General features: G+C 29.9%; 1 protein-coding gene across 1 annotated transcript in view; it reads right to left on the reverse strand.

Annotated features, from left to right (window-relative positions):
• LOC126733834 (histone-lysine N-methyltransferase ash1) overlaps positions 1-16,115 on the reverse strand; it is a 77,766-nt gene extending 61,651 nt beyond the window's left edge. Inside the window, exons 1-3 of the mRNA XM_050437248.1 lie at positions 15,798-16,115; positions 14,630-14,831; positions 8,104-9,048 (exon numbers count right to left, since the gene is read on the reverse strand). Of these exons, the coding sequence (XP_050293205.1) occupies positions 8,104-9,048; positions 14,630-14,830 (1,146 nt within the window). The 5' untranslated portion in view covers position 14,831; positions 15,798-16,115. The remainder of the gene's footprint in view (positions 1-8,103; positions 9,049-14,629; positions 14,832-15,797) is intronic.
• Positions 16,116-16,482: the final 367 nt, after the last annotated feature.

Below are 16,482 nucleotides of genomic sequence, written 5' to 3' on the forward strand. Positions count from 1 at the left end.
AAAGGTGTTATTTGCGTGAAGCAACCTTCATTCATTCATATATACAATTACGGTACTGTTAAGATTATAAAAGAAAAAAAAATAAATAATAAAAAGCAATCAGTTAAATAAAAATAAATAAAGAGAAAACTTAAACCCACTACCATAACCCAGATGTACAGTATTGAAAAGAGAAAAAAAGAAAATCACCTAAGTTATCATCTGTTGTAAAAAACTTGGTGTATTGATTTTGAAAGAATAATGACCAGAGCCAGTCACTAGCAAATAATTTACATTGATAAGTTCCACCGCACTGTAGGCAAACCATGTCCAGAAGACCAGTCAGAGATACTGTCCAGATCAACATTGAAACCAGCGAGTCCCCCGCCAGAATCTTCAGGATAAAATGGTGATAGAAGCTGTGTCATCAATATATAGATATAAGTATTGATGAAAAAGTATGGGCCCAAGAATGGACCCTTGAGGTACTTCATGTTGAAGATATTGAATATCAGACGTGCCTGGAGCTAATAAAAAATATGCGTCCAAATAGGTCAGTTAATTATTCTCTTGGCTCGCTCAGAAATGACCGAATTGATTAAACTGCTTCGAAAAAAGTAAAGTGCCGAAAAAACCTCGATAGATAATCTAAAAACGTTGTTGAATCTAGCACTGGAACAAAACTTTTATAAATTTAATGGACGATTCTTCAAACAGATTGCTGGGTTGGCTATTTTAGGGTTTTATCCTGTAGGACATTTTAGTACCATACATGAGAATGTGAAAGTATTACATGAATGTCCTAAAGGTAAAAAATAGGACCTTCTAGAAAAATTGGAAAAAATACCAGAGCCAAGAAAAGTCCAATTCTCAACTGTGTGAATAAGATTTTCAATTCTGAAACTCACGTTGATTTTTAACAATTTGACTTTGCCTTCTCCTTGCCAGATTCTCCTTATATAAAAGAAGTGCACTACACCAAGCCAATTTGACGCAAGGCTTAATGATACTACTTATAACACAGATGTACACGGTTCGATTCCTACATTCAACAAACCCTTTTTTTAATTTTCATATATTCTGTATTGAATTTTTTGTCTTTAAACCTAACCTCAATTTATTTTGTTTATATTTTTAATAAGTGATAACTCGTCTCCGTCCTATTTTATCAATTTAAACTTACTACTCATGTAATGTTTTTTTTTTTGTTTTTTGTTCTTTTTTATTAGTGATTACACAAGATATGAAGTAATTAGTTTGTAATTTTAGTGTAAATTAGGTTTAAGTAATAAATGTTCGTAAAGCTTATTATTCCTGTTTCTTTCTTACAGTAGATCTGATGTTGCCTAGTAACAGCGAAACGTGTAATCCTTTGACCTTATATGTCAATTTATTTGAGACCTGTGACTTAAAGTTACTGTTTATTTCTTTTTATTTATTTTTTTTATAACTATTTAAAGAAGCTATATTTAATTAATTTTAAATGCTAAACAAATTGATAATATTTAATTCATTAATAAGTTTCACACTGTTAAAGGAATGGTTTTTATGTGACATTTTTTAATATTTCATCAAACATTTAAAATTCACTGAACGTATTTAACCCAACCTCACCACTAGTCGCAGGGTTCTATAGTCACTAGTGAAAAATAGAGTAAAATGGATCCTATTTTGACTAACCCCTGAATGCTTTCCTATAGATGGTTTTTGTTTCAAAATTCGTACTCCTTATCGACTTGAATAATATAATTTATATAAAATATATTAAACTATCTTCTGCTATAGCTATTTCACAAAAAAAAATACTTTAAATAGTTCTATAGTCACTAGTGAAAATTAGAGCAAAATCAAACCAATTTGAACTCTACAATGAACACTTTTACAAAGAGATTATCTCACTATCAAAGAAAATTTCGGTTATAGTTACACAGCAGTGTTATATTTCCCTTAAAGTTATTTAAACTGTTTACTGTTTAAACTAAATTTGTTAGAAAAAAATGGATCTACTTAGGAGATAAATTATATTCACTGAGAGTTATTTGCCATATAAAACTAAATAAATTATTTTCTAATATTCAACTGATTCTACTTAATTTAGTTGTTCAAAATGATCATACAAGAATTTTAAAACAAACAGAGAAAAAAATTGTTACGACTTTCTTTCCGTTAAGCGGAAAAAGATTAATTTTACTTTACTCGCCTAAAATTGTAAATCCTTTAAACTGCTTAAAAAGTATACATATTTCCGAGATGCACCGACGCGTCATCAAATGCATGTAAATAACCTGTTCCCTAATGATAAAGCACAGTCGGGAGACCCAAAAAATCAATCATAAATAGTGGAAAATATTACCACAAACCTTATGTAAAATAACGGTTAAAATCCTTAATCCACCAACCATATTACTGCTATCGTGAAATAAGTCCCTATTACTATATAACATGAGCACAAACTACACCGACGCTTTGTTCAAAAAAACAGCCTGCCCTCGAACGCGGGAAAATAATATACATATAATATGTTGCCGGTCTATATGTCGTGCAAACACATGTTAAAGCATCTGGATATTGTTTTTTAAACAGAATTTTTTACACGCAGAATGATCAGATATATTTTTACCGTATAAAACGTTTCTGCATTAATTTAAAATACGTCTCTCTCTCAAACCCACGCTTACCATTACGCGAATACGCGGTTGCAAAGGGGTAAAGGGATCCCGCTTCCCGCAAAGGCCCTTCGTACAGAGGGAGGGGTCGCCTCATAATAAATTAAGGACGTTTACCCAACTGATTTGACTACGTTTATACTGGTGAATTATCATACAATTTAGTAATTATATACAATGAAAAACCTTAATGATTTTCTTTTTGGTTTCTAGAATTCGAGTAAATAAAAATGAGAGTTTTGTTTATAAAACATATTAAAAAAATTACTCGTTATTGTTTCGCACTAACTCCATACATTTCTACATAAATCCGCGTAATATTATTCCAAGAGCATATTAGATTACCCCACAATAAAATTGGATTACTAATGTTTGGTTGTACACCCTATATTGGTGCCAATATATATGATACAAACCTACTCACCGACCACCGAGGCCGTTAAATTAAAGCATTTATCAGCTTGCTTATGCCAACAGCTTGTCAAGCACCTGCCTTTTTAATTTTCGGATTTCGATCTCCGATAAAAGTACCTGTATATAGGTTGATAAATATTATAATTTTATTGTCATTATAATTATCCACTCTGCTCTACTATCTTATTAACTAGGCAGACCTTTAAATATTTATTTAGAATATACATATATTTTACCCCATAAATAAGAAGTTTTCTTTTGTATATACAAGTATTTTTTTTATTAATTTATCCAAGAAAAATAATTATTGTTTTCTTTAGAAATTGTAACAAAACTATTCTTTTATTTTTTTTGTGAAAATTGATTAATTATTAGTAAGTTTTTTAATATTAAAATTCAAATTTATTTCGCGGCTTTAAAAACAAAATGTCAAATTATTGTATTGACTGAGACATTCCTGCTTGGTGATGTAACAGTTTTAAATATTCCAGGATATAAGCTTATCTACCGGATGTTCCGTTGATCATGTTACAAACTTCTAGGGTAGATAGAAAACGTCAAAAAAAAAAAGAAAAGTTCTTTAGTTCCTTAGGGAGCTAGAGCTCTTTGAAGATAACCTTTAAAAACTAGTTTTCGTTTTATAGCCTCGGAAGCTACCGCAACCAATTTTTGGACATAAATTATTGTTAGTACGTTTATTCTTTTGAACCTACTGAACAAAAATAATTTTAACCAGGGGCGTGGAAATCAGGAGGTTGTTTAGTAAATTTAACCCCATTTCTCTAAGACTTCAATTTCTGCCCATTTGGGTATCAGATTATGATGCTCCTATGCCTTTTGCATAAAAAAGGTGCTCTGAGCAAAAATCTCTAAATATTATCGATTTTGTAAAAATTGAATAAAAGTAAATTAAGATACAGCACCAAAATTAATTATTAATTGCGTCCTAAAATACAAATCTTTTTACGGGTCGTGGCTTGTTTCTACTCTAAGACTGTATTAAGAAAATTTAATTAAATCTATTTATGGGTGATTTTATTAAACTAAAAATGAAATTTTATAGGAGTTGAAAGAATTTTTGATATGGTAAATATAAATTTATGTAATTTTTAAAATTATAATTATAGTTGATTGCACAGTATTGTGGGACGTCCAGCACACTTAGAAGTTCAGTCCTGATTAATTCTCGAACCTTGTTAACATGCACTATCGCTTTGCGGCAAATGAATTTGTCGAATGATTAATTCTGATGCTGTATCTTAATTTACTTTTAGTCAATTTTTACAAAAAAAAACAGGTAGATAGGGCGGGGTAGAAGAATAGCCTGGCGCCATGTTCACTTGATTTAAATAAATTGTTCAAACTTACCTACTTTACGGGGAACAATAGTTAATAAAAAGTGAGAAATTAAAATTAAGAAAAAGTGCACACTAATCCAATTTAAAACGTCGTATCAGGAATAGAGGCAGACAATTTGAACGAGTTGCGACTTAAGTAAAGTTTGATTTCATTTATTTTGACTATACAATTATTAACTTAGCTTAGAGTAGCGGCGTACATTTACTAAAAAAAATATCCCCTAGTTAACCAATAAACTAGCAATTATCTTACCATTTTGAAATCTAGCTTAAACTTTTGAAATCACTTGTCAAACAGTAAAGTAATTTTAATTTCCAAGGACAGTTAGTTAAAGTTGGTCAATAATGGTCAAAAGACACAATTTTCAACACAAGTTGAGCAAAAATCTGATAATTTTTTAAAAATGTGAACAGTTGTGTTTCAATTTAGTTTTGTAATTTATCGAAGGGTTATTCAGAGTTACATTAAAAAAATAGTTAAGAAATTCAAAAGTTTGTACCCACAGTAGTAAAAAGATCAACAGAGGGTGTAAGCACCTGGTATATTACCCGTTTTCGGCTTATCGTTGATTTTTGGAACATCCTGCATATATAGAAGAAAATTTGCAATTTGAATTTATTTGAGACTGTAGACCAAGTAAATGTCATAAACCTATGTATATATTAAATTTCAAAATGAGAATGTATCTCTTAGGCCTGTACAGATCGCTGTCAGTAAACGTGGAAAACTTTGTGCATTTGTTAGAAACATTTTCCAAAAAATCTTAAGAAATTCAGGAATTCCGTCTTAATAGGGGATATTAATATGGACTTGCTTGACACTAACCATATAACTGAAAAATACAAAAACTTCCTATGGGAAAGTGGACTTGCGTCCGCATTAGATGATAAGACCCGAATCAAAAAATCCGATAGATATTGCACAATCATGTACGTTTGAAAATACCCTATTGCTCTGCACTTTCCTTTGAAAACGACTTGCAATAGCTCAATAAAGCAACCAGAAATTACAAACAAAAATAGGGCTTACAGAAATAGTAAAAAAATTAAAAGATTTTTCATCTGGAAAAACGTAGAATGAGGTTTAATTAGAACAGAATGCAGACTTACTGATGATTATGCACATCAATATAAAAATTACATAAACACTTTAAATAATATGCTTGCCCAAGCCTATATAACATATAAAAAATAAAATGGAGAAAAAATATGAAGCAAACCAATAAACTATAGAAGACAGATAAAAAGCGAATGTCAGAATATTTTAATGGATATTTCAAGAATGTTGGTAATGAGATGTAAAAGAAAACTACAATACTTAAATCCAAATCAAAAGTATCAAAAACCTTTTAATAGTCACTCATTGTTTTTAACACCGACCAATAAGAGAGAGTATAAAAAGCATAGACTTTTTAAAAAAATAGCAAAAGTCCTAAAAGTGACAGAATCAGAAGCGAATATTAAGATTTTTAGACTGCCCCTCTTGCACATGCAATAAATAAATATTTTGAAATAGGGAAATTTCCTAAAATTTTTAAACAAGCCATTATTAAATCCATTTTTAAGTCTGAAAAGGAATACTACCATCACTACCTGAATTATTACATTGAACATTAAATACAGCCAGCAAATTCATAGAAAAAATAAGTCGAAATTAAACTGATTTCGTTTTTAAAAACTTTAACGGAAGATGCCTTCATTAAACTCATGAACAACATAAATTTGGTTATGGAGAAAAAAGCCTTGTATATTTTTGTGAATTTAGCCAAGGCATTTGACACCGTTGATCATCCTAAATTGCTGGAAATACTGGAAAATGATGGCATTAGAGGTATTGCACTCGACCTGTTTAATAGTTACTTCTCTGAGTGAACCCAAAAGGAGAATATTGATGACAACATCAGAGTTCCTCAAGGAACTTTACAAGGCCCTATATAGTGTTTCTCCATATAAGTAATTTATTTAATATCAAATTTAACAGAAAATTAATTTGCTTTGCTGATGACTGCAATATTATATAAAGGTAAAAAGTGGAAAACTATAAAAAATAAAACTGTTGAACAAGACCTACCTACTTTAACAATTATCTTTTAACAGTAACCCTTGAAAACAAATATTTTATGCCATTTGGATCTTACTCTGACTCTCTCCCTCACTATCATGAGCTTAGTAATATAATAAATTCCAGTAATGTTAAAATAAGTACAAAAACGATAATAAAATATGTAGGCGTTATACTAAATTGGCTATTTAAAGTGGAATGGGCACATAGCGCATCCAACAAACAAATTAAGAAGTCTATTGCGCAATTTTTCCGAAATGACTAATATTTTGAAGCCTCTCATAACGTATGGAATAATAGTGTGGGGTGGAGCATTGGATGTACATATTAAGCCTTTGGAAAATATAGAAAAGTTGGATACTAAGGTAAAAAGTCTAAGCTTTAACCAACAAACTTAGTTTACAAAGAGATAGGACTTTTAGATATGAGACAACTCTCTGGAGAAATATAATAAAAATATAGAGAATACCTTTTAAACAATACAATAAAAAAGACACTTTAAAAATTATAAGTCATAACCATACTAGACAAAAAAAATTCAACAGGCTCTCTCAAAAGTTCAACACATCACTAGCCCAACGATCTTTTCTTTACATCTATTTAAAACACAACTAAGTAAATGGAAAAAAAGGACAAATAGAAAATTTGTATTCTGTGAAGATTAATTTGCTTGCCTGCTGTGTCTTTTTTTCACGATTCCGACATAAATCCTGAAATTCACTTAACCTATGCATCTCTAAAATGTACTTTAGTTATTATACCAATAGTGCATTTTAAGTAACTGATTTATTGTCTTTTTTTACTTGGATTTGCTTGATTGCTTTCATTTGTATTTTATTTAGTTTACAAAGGCCTCATAATGGGAATTACTTTAAATTATTCCACTAACTAAACTAAATTTTTTTGGTGGGTAAACTATTTCCTTTTATGTTTCTACATAAATTGAAATATTTATGAAAATGACTTTAAATCGATCTAAAGTTGACTTCAGATGTATATGAAATGTTTAAATGTGTAAGATTAGAGATATTTCATAGATTAAAATATATTTGTAATTTTCCACTTCTTTGTTTTCCATTAAAAAAAAAATTATTAATATTAATATTTTGACTAGTTTCATAATCTGAGAATGTATAGAAAGATTAATATTAGATACTGTATATACACTACAGCTGTATCTAATAATAATCTTTGTAGATTACAAAATTATTAAAAACACACAAAAACTTGTCAATTCGTCCCTGGTTTCTGTTATATTCTTTCAAATTATGTCTTAAATATAAATAATACCTAAACTAATTTTACTTTACATCCAGCGAGATTCAGCAAAGCTGTTGCTAGAAAGACTCAGGTATTTCTTTCAGTAACAAAAAAAATAAATAGATCAAGAACCTCAGAGTGCATTAACAAAAAATGTATTTGCTATTATATATTTCTTCCCATTTTACCCACTTAAAATCATAAATCATCCCAAAGAGAAAAAAGTGATGATGAATGATTTTGTTAACAGAAAACTTGCTTTTTACTGAGAGATACCATATATTTTTACAAAATTACCCACAAGCCAATTTGATATCCCTCATCATTCCATCCCAAAATATTAACTAAACTTCAAAAGACTTACCTTCTTCAGTTTTTTCCTGGTTTTCTGCTTCTTCTTACTAGTTTTACTTTCCGAGCTTCTACTGTTCTTATCATTATCACTGACTTTATTAGCTTCTTCGGCCTTTAGCCTCTCTTTTGTTCTACTACTTGTAGACGATGTGGTGGCATCAGAATATTTTGCATCAAACACTTCTGGTTCCTTATTTTTAAGCTCTTCTTGCTGTTTACTGCTACTTCCCCGAGATTTTGTAGAAGCTTTAGAGACATTTGCGGGTTTTGATTTTTCTGCGTCCACATCTGTTTCTTTAACATTACCACTGGGATTACTCTTTGACTTAGGAGTTCCTTGTTCTTTAATGTTATTTACATCACTGGATCTTAACCTGGATTTAACTGCCTCTTTTTCCTTTTGATCACTAGCAAATAAAGAATTGCAATCCTTACTAACAGAGAGAGTTTTTGTGGCATGAGATTCCTTACTACTGTTGCTACTTGTTCTGGTTTTTTGCACTGGACTTGATACATCTTTCGCGCGACTTTTTGTACTAACGACCTTGGCCTTCTCTCCTTCTTTTGCAGACTTGCTACAATGTAATTTAGTTAAAGGAGCCTTCTTCTGCAAGGATTGCTTCACAGGGGACGTCTTAAGATCACATTTATCGGTCTCGCTATTCTCAGAGTCGCTTGAACTATCCGAACTGCTACTTGTGGAACTCTTTTTACGCCCTTTCACTTTCTTGGCGGGGCATTTAACTGTCGAGGCCTTTTTTACGGTGTTTATCGGGCTGTTAGTTTTACGGATGGTGGCAATGGTGAGTCTGAGCCCGTTGGTTTGGGATGTGGTGACAGAAAATTCCGGACTGGGAGATCGGGAAGAGGAATCCTGAGAGCTGGAGGAACTGTCCGAATCGGAGCTATCGCTGTGGGTACAAGACTCTTGGGATGCTTCGCTGGCATCTGAGTTCTGAAACAGACAGATTTAAGTTGTTTACATGTTTACTGTTGTGTAGTTACAATTAAAAAAATATATATTCAGTTAAACAAATAATTAAAAGCAAGTTAAAGTAATGTGAGAAAGACCTAAAATTTAAAAAGAAAAATACAAAATATTTGTACTTAATGACCAATGTATTATACACAAAATTTATTTATTTATTTGTTCCATATATCTTCCATGTATACTTGAATGAAAAAAATAGTACAAGAAATACAAAACGTAACGCAAAAATCACCTATACCACAAAAAACAATAATAAATACCTAACTACTGGTCAGTTTATTTAGTATCATCTGAATCAATGTCAATATCTGAAGCATACAGGTTAAAGATTCACAAAGTTTATAAATGTTCATGGTTAAGCCAGATACCATATTTTTGAATGGAGATTGTTCATTCTGTTAAATAAAAAGTAACTGACTAAGAATCTCAGGACAATCTACTTTATTTTTTAGTATTTTAAAGAGTGCACAAAAATATTTCAATTCTTCTTTTACTCAGAGACAGCCTATCAAAAATTTCTCTCTGGGGATATATACTAAATGCCTAAAATACAAGCACTCAAAAACCTCCTTTGAACCCTTTTAATGATTGCTATCCAGGCACTGTATTGGGGGGACCAAATAATAGAACCCATAGAACCAAACTATAAAAAGATCAAGGCACACTTCAACACTTACCTCCTTGGTGGTTGTAGTAATAAATTCAGAGGCTTTTTTGGGCAGTTTACATAAAAGGTGTTCAGAAAATGAAAGAGTGTGATCAAAAATTACTCCTATATCGTTCTGCTGAGGTATTCTTTGAGTACCTCTGCTGAATGGTCACAAATTGTACAAATTGTAAAGATCTTTGTACAATCTTCAATAAACTTCGTAATAAAGTGACATCATATCTTACTATGAGACCTCAAAAAGTTAAAGCTAGTAATAGTGCAGCTAAAATCATTTATCAAAATATTTAACATATTCAGAGTATCTGTTGTTTGCTGACAGCTGTAAGCTTTATAATATACCTTCCACTAATGACTGTCTTCAGCTACAAAGTTATTTAAATTTGAATATAAGAAATACTTGAATATTAGAAAATACTTAACACTATAACATAAAAAATAATAAACACTATAAAATTTATAGAAAAATTGGACACAAAGAACTAAGTGCTTGCATAAAATCTGACCTGGAATTCCATCAATATTTTAATTATCAGATTTTAAGCAATACTATGTACTCAAGTACTAAAATATTTCCTATTTGTAAACATGGTTCCAATGCTACACTCTTAGATTACATTATTAGAAGTGCTTTTCTTATTTATTTATTTATTCATGCAAAAAAGTATAAAGCTTTTACACAAGTCAGTCAAAAATTTCTTACCAAATTGGTCTTAAAAAGTGAATTTGAAATCAACAAATGTATGAACTTCAAATATTAATTTGGATTCAATAAGAATTTTCTAGAGAAATCTTAAATTATCAGATTACAATGTGACTTGAACTTGAGTAAGTCAATGGACACTTCACAATGTCATGTTTTAACTCTCACCCAAAAAATACAATACATAGAGAACCAATACAAAATTTCTAACTCTAATTGAAAAAAAAAACACTTGCAAAGATTTGTTGAAGTACTACTTCAACAAAATTTGAAATTCAATGAACATTATTGGATCATCATTGAAAAGGCATACAGAACTCTAGGCTCCTTATGCTGGTACTCAAATTAAGTATTTAAACCCTAATATCTTTATACAATGCACTAGTAATCCCTCACTTGGAGTATGCCTCTATTAGTCTATTATATGGATACCACAAGCCAAATTCAATGTTAACCCAATTGAAAAGGTTCAAAAACAGTTGTTAAGGTTCCTTTATCTCAGAAAGTTTGGTATATATCCATTCATATTAATTTTATTGTGCCAAAAATATATCTAAGAATAAATAACAATAGATTATTCTCTACTAATAAAACTGATTGTTCACCCATAAATAAAATGTTAGAAGAATGTAACCATGGGATAATAAGTGTGATTTAAACTTTTTGAATTCTTCTGTAAAACAAATAAAGGATGCTTTTAAAACAAATTCCTTGTAAGCAAAAGTGATTCTTAAGTTAAAATTTTAATTTAATTCTTAACTTAAAATTTAAAAAAGTTATTGTCAACTGTACACTGATTTTGTTTGAACTTGTGTAGAACCCAACATAATAATCCAGCCACAATAGACTTAGGGTCGCAATGGAGGGACACAAGGTTCCCCACTCACAACAAACCTAAATCCAGTGTACAAAAATGATGAATACCAATACATACAATGAATACCATGCCAATTTGAGTATCCTGTATCCTCTTATTTTTATTATTTGCATTACAAAAGTTTAAAAAAAATTCATTAGGGTTATTGCTTGCCAATAATTTAAAAATTTATAAAATAATAAACTCTGCCATTTACAAAAAGATTTAGATAGTATTGTTCATTGATCAATCAAGAGTAAAATATACTTTAATATAGGTAAATGTATAATCCTTTCATATCATAGAAAAGAAACTAGTATTGCATACCCATCAAAATTAAATAATGTATTTCTTAAACTCGTCAATGATGCTACTGACTTGGGAGTCATTTTTTATCAAAACTTAACATATTTACCTCATTATAAATACCTATGCCTATATAAGCCTTTTATTAGAATATGCCTGCATAATTAGGAACCTATACTATGAATGCTACAAATATGACGTATTAGTGTATTAAAAATAAAATGTGGTGTTACATGTTTTTGTTAGAAAAAACAAATATTACAATAATAATTCCTCCTTCAATTGAGTTAAGTAATATTTCCAATATGAAGTTACTTGAGAGAAATAGCTCTCATTTTGCTGTAGTGTATATTTGTTTACATCCTATGGAGTGAGTCAATTGATCACTGTACCAACTAGAATAATGGATGTTAGTGCTACCTTGGTTGATTATGTGCTCACAAATCAAAATAACTTATTGGTGGAGGTGCATGATACTCCAAAAATTACTGACCATTCTGTTATTAGTGTTAACCTCTGCAATAAATTATATGTACATAAACAGGTCAAAAAGTATAGAAATATAAGTGAGAAAAATCTTAGCATTATAGGGTTAGAATTGTTTGAATGTAATTGGAATTTGAACTCTGTCAATGTTGAAGTTATTTTTAATTATTGGAAAATTGTTATAAGGTGATTAATGACATTCTTCCTATCAAGAATTGCAAATACAAATCTAATTTGCCTTGGTTTGATAATGAGGTTTTTGATAAAATTAAAATTCGTGACAAGGCATATAAAATTTTTATAAATTCAAATGATATCGAAAGACCAAATAAATGGCAAGAGTTCAAAGCTCATAGGAATAATGTTGTTAATCTTTTGAGATTGAAGAAAGAACATTACTATTTTGAGAAGATTGACATGTTTAAGGGTAATCCCAAAGAAATGTGGAGGACATTAAAGAGTGTAATTAATGGAGGGGTTTCTAAAGTTCCAAATTCAATTTTCTTTAATGGTGAGGGTAAACAGAGAGTCTTTACAGATAGCTCGGAAATTGCAAAAATATTTAATTTTTATTTTGTTGCTAGTATTGAACAAATTAATGAAAGTCTACCAAGCCAACAGAAATGGGATAATATTGATGCCATTTTAACAATACATGAAATACTAAATGCAAAAATTTTAAAATCTTTATTTGAAACTATTGGTCATGTTATATTGAATTTATTGAATACATCTCTTGACTCTGGTGAAATCCCTGAAAAACTAAAATCTAGCACAATTATTCCAATTCCAAAGGTCAATAATTTACCAATAAATACTTTACCTCCTATTGAAAAAGTTATAGAAATGGCAGTATATGATCAAATCTTGGAACATATTACAAGCGTTGAAATTTTGATGACTAATCAATCAGCTTTTGGTCATAGGCATTCATGAGAATCAGCCCTTCAATTGACCTTATCTAAAATAAAAACTGATCTTGATAATAATAAATATGGTGTTCTTGGACTTAAGGAGAGCTTTTGAAACTATTGATAGGGACATATTATTACAAAAATTAAAGAACTATGGCTTTGCTGGTATTGTTTATAACTGGTTTGTTGACTATCTAAGTAATCGCAAACAGAGAGTAAGGTTTAATGGAAATGAGTCTACTGAACTAAATAACAATATGGGAGTACTTCAAGGAAGTGTTTTGAGACCTCTTCTATTTATATTGTATATGAATGATATTAGGCTTTTTGTAAATTGTGAATTTATAAACTTTTTTGCTGATGACACATTTTTGGCATGTAGTGATACAAGTCTTAACAGAGCAGTAGATAAAATGAATGGGGTATTGTCACAAACATCATTATATTTAAATATTAATAAGTTAAAGTTAAATGTGGAGAAAACTAAAGCAATAATATTTACATCTAAGTATAAATATCGGAAAATTGTGGATATTAGTCCTCAATTATTAATTAACAATGAACAAATTGAATTTGTAACATGTATGAAATATTTGGGTCTGCAACTTGATAATTTGCTTAACTTTAAAACTCATTGTGATTACATTGAAAAGAAAATTGCAAAAAAAAATTTTCTTTTTTAGTAGAATATCAACAAGTCTATCTTATCAATCTAAATTAATGGTTTATAATACTCATTCAACATATATATACATTATAATCATTCAACCACATTTTGACTTTTGTGCCTCAGTACAGTATTTATTTAATATAAACCAGACTAACAGACTTCAGACTCTTCAGAATTGGAGCATGAGGGTGATATTAAATGCACACCGCCTTACACCAATATCCTTTATGCTCAACACTCTAAATTGGTTTTCTGTTGAGAAAAGGTTTTGCTTTCTTTCTATGATTTTTATATATAGGATTGTAAATAATTTAGCGCCACCTTATTTCAAACAGTTCATTACTTTTAATAGAAATGTCCATGATTACCCTACAAGAAATAGTGATGATATTTTTATTCCAATTTTAGAAGTACCATGAATTCTTTGTTTTTTAAGGGTTTTAAAAAATATAATAGTCTTCCTCGAGAAATAAAGGAATCACAATCTCTTGATTGGTTTAAAACTGTTCTAAAGAATTATATGAATAATATAAATTAGTTTGAATAATATAAATTAATTTGGAAATTGGCGAATTAAGGCAATAAACTAATGTGGTTGGTGGAAATTCATTTATTTGTTTGTTTTTCTTTCAAGAGGGTGAAATTGTGCTTATTATTATTTTTTTTTTGTTGTTACCTAGCTAAGTTACTTATTTAGTATAGTTTTGTTTATATGTATATTAGATGTACCTACTTAATAAAGATATATTTCATTCCATCTTTTTGTTAATTACTAAAGTCTTATTGATAATCCTCAATTTTTATATAAAGCTTCTCTTAATGTGCCAAAAGCTGATCGATAGAAAGTTAAATTGTTGAGTGCTTTCAAGATCTTATAAATTTAAAAACAAAAATAAATCAACTAAAATTGAACTTATTCATATGGTTTTCTTTAATCACTTACACTTGAGTCAGCCTCAGAATCCTCACTTTCCTCGCTATCTGGTTCATTATGAGCGAGATTGGTTGAAGGAGGTTCTGCAATAAGAGCTCCGATATCTACAGTAGATGGCAATTCAGATTCCTCAGGGTCATCTTCTGGTTGATGAACCACTGAAGACCAACCAGGGAATAATTCACTGGTGCCAGCATCATTAGCTGCCATTCTACAAATACATTAATTATGTAAATTCTATGTTTGTAACAAAGGAACAGATATGTATTGAAAATAATTCTAGGTAAATGAAACTGGAATAGGGAAACATGAAACTATAAAGAATTTTATTATTTTATTGCACTAATGTTATCTATTTTAACACAATCTCTCCCAAACTAGCTTATAATATTCCTATCAATTAAATGTAAAGTACTAGTTAAAAATAACAATTAAATTGTTGAATGTATCTACATGATATAAACAACAACCATCTAATATCAAATTATTATTACATTATATTTTTTAGACTACTTAAACTTGAGGCCTGGAGAGTGAACTTAGGGTTTAAAGAATTTGGAACCCTTTATTTTTATAGAAAACAAGCAAAACTCAGTTTAAATTGACATATGTGCCTAACTTCTCATATATAATTTAGGCATAATCCATGCTCTCTTGGAATGTATTTTAAGCAATAGGTACTATTCATATGGCCACAAGATGATCATGATTACCATGAATCTGCCTATTACAATATTGTTTATTTTGAATAATCCATGTCATATTAAAATGGGGCTATTTACTAATGCCTATTGCTATATGTTTTTGTAATATTTGGGCACTGCTTCCCTAAATAGAAGCCCACAACCATTAAATTCACTAAAAATAAATTTTAAAGCCTATAAATGCAAATGAATTAACTGGCTAACAAAAGCTTAATAAAGAACCCAAACCATATATACATACAAACAAGTCAATAAAATTTAACATTCAAATATATATAATGAACTTTTGCAGAAACACTTCATAATTTTGTGGTAATATTTATTAGGCTTTGGGGCTCATCAAAAAATTAAATATGTAAATATTTTGAATTTGGCGCTAAAAACACCAGGTGTGCATGCGCCATATTGACTATATAATTGTAATTTCTCGGTTTATAAAGGGAACTGGTAATAAGAAATAGAAAGGCACTTACTTTTTATCGAGACTGAAGCATTTTTACATCTAAATAACACTAGAAAACTAAACAATAAAGTGAAAAAAGTCAGTTTCCATTTTTTTTGTCAGTTCAGTAAACAAAATGGCCTCCAGCTGATGTGACAACACATTTTCTAAGATTTCACTGCTTTAATATCCGTATAGGGGCTTGTAAATTAGCACAATACATCGCACGGTCTGGTTAAAACTTTTTGAGACATTCTGAAGTGCAGATACATGATTCTTTAAATATTTATTTTCGAAAATTGTATTGAAAGTTGAAATATTCTAAAATTGCGCAACGCAATCAAACGCTACAAACTTGAAACTGACATGTGACGTTTGACATTAAGACATATGACAACTTTGACGTTTGCAAGGGTTTGCCTTTACTTTAGGCGATTACGCCGATTCTTAAGCCGTATTTTAGCGAGTAAACGTCTTACGCGGTTGGCTTACGATGACTTACGTCATAATATTTTTTCGCTCAAATGATATCATGTCTAACAGCTATCAGAGTCTAAACATGTGCTACGTCTTCGTTGGTATTGAATTTGTTTTCAAAACATTTTGACCCGAAATTTAACCTCATATTCATAAATATATCCATACATTTTTAAGGTCGGATCTAGATCCAAATTAGTTTGCCTCATGCATAAACAATTGCAATAAATACCTATCAT

This window comes from Anthonomus grandis, chromosome 3, assembly GCF_022605725.1.
Source record: "Anthonomus grandis grandis chromosome 3, icAntGran1.3, whole genome shotgun sequence".
Lineage (NCBI taxonomy): Eukaryota > Metazoa > Arthropoda > Insecta > Coleoptera > Curculionidae > Anthonomus > Anthonomus grandis.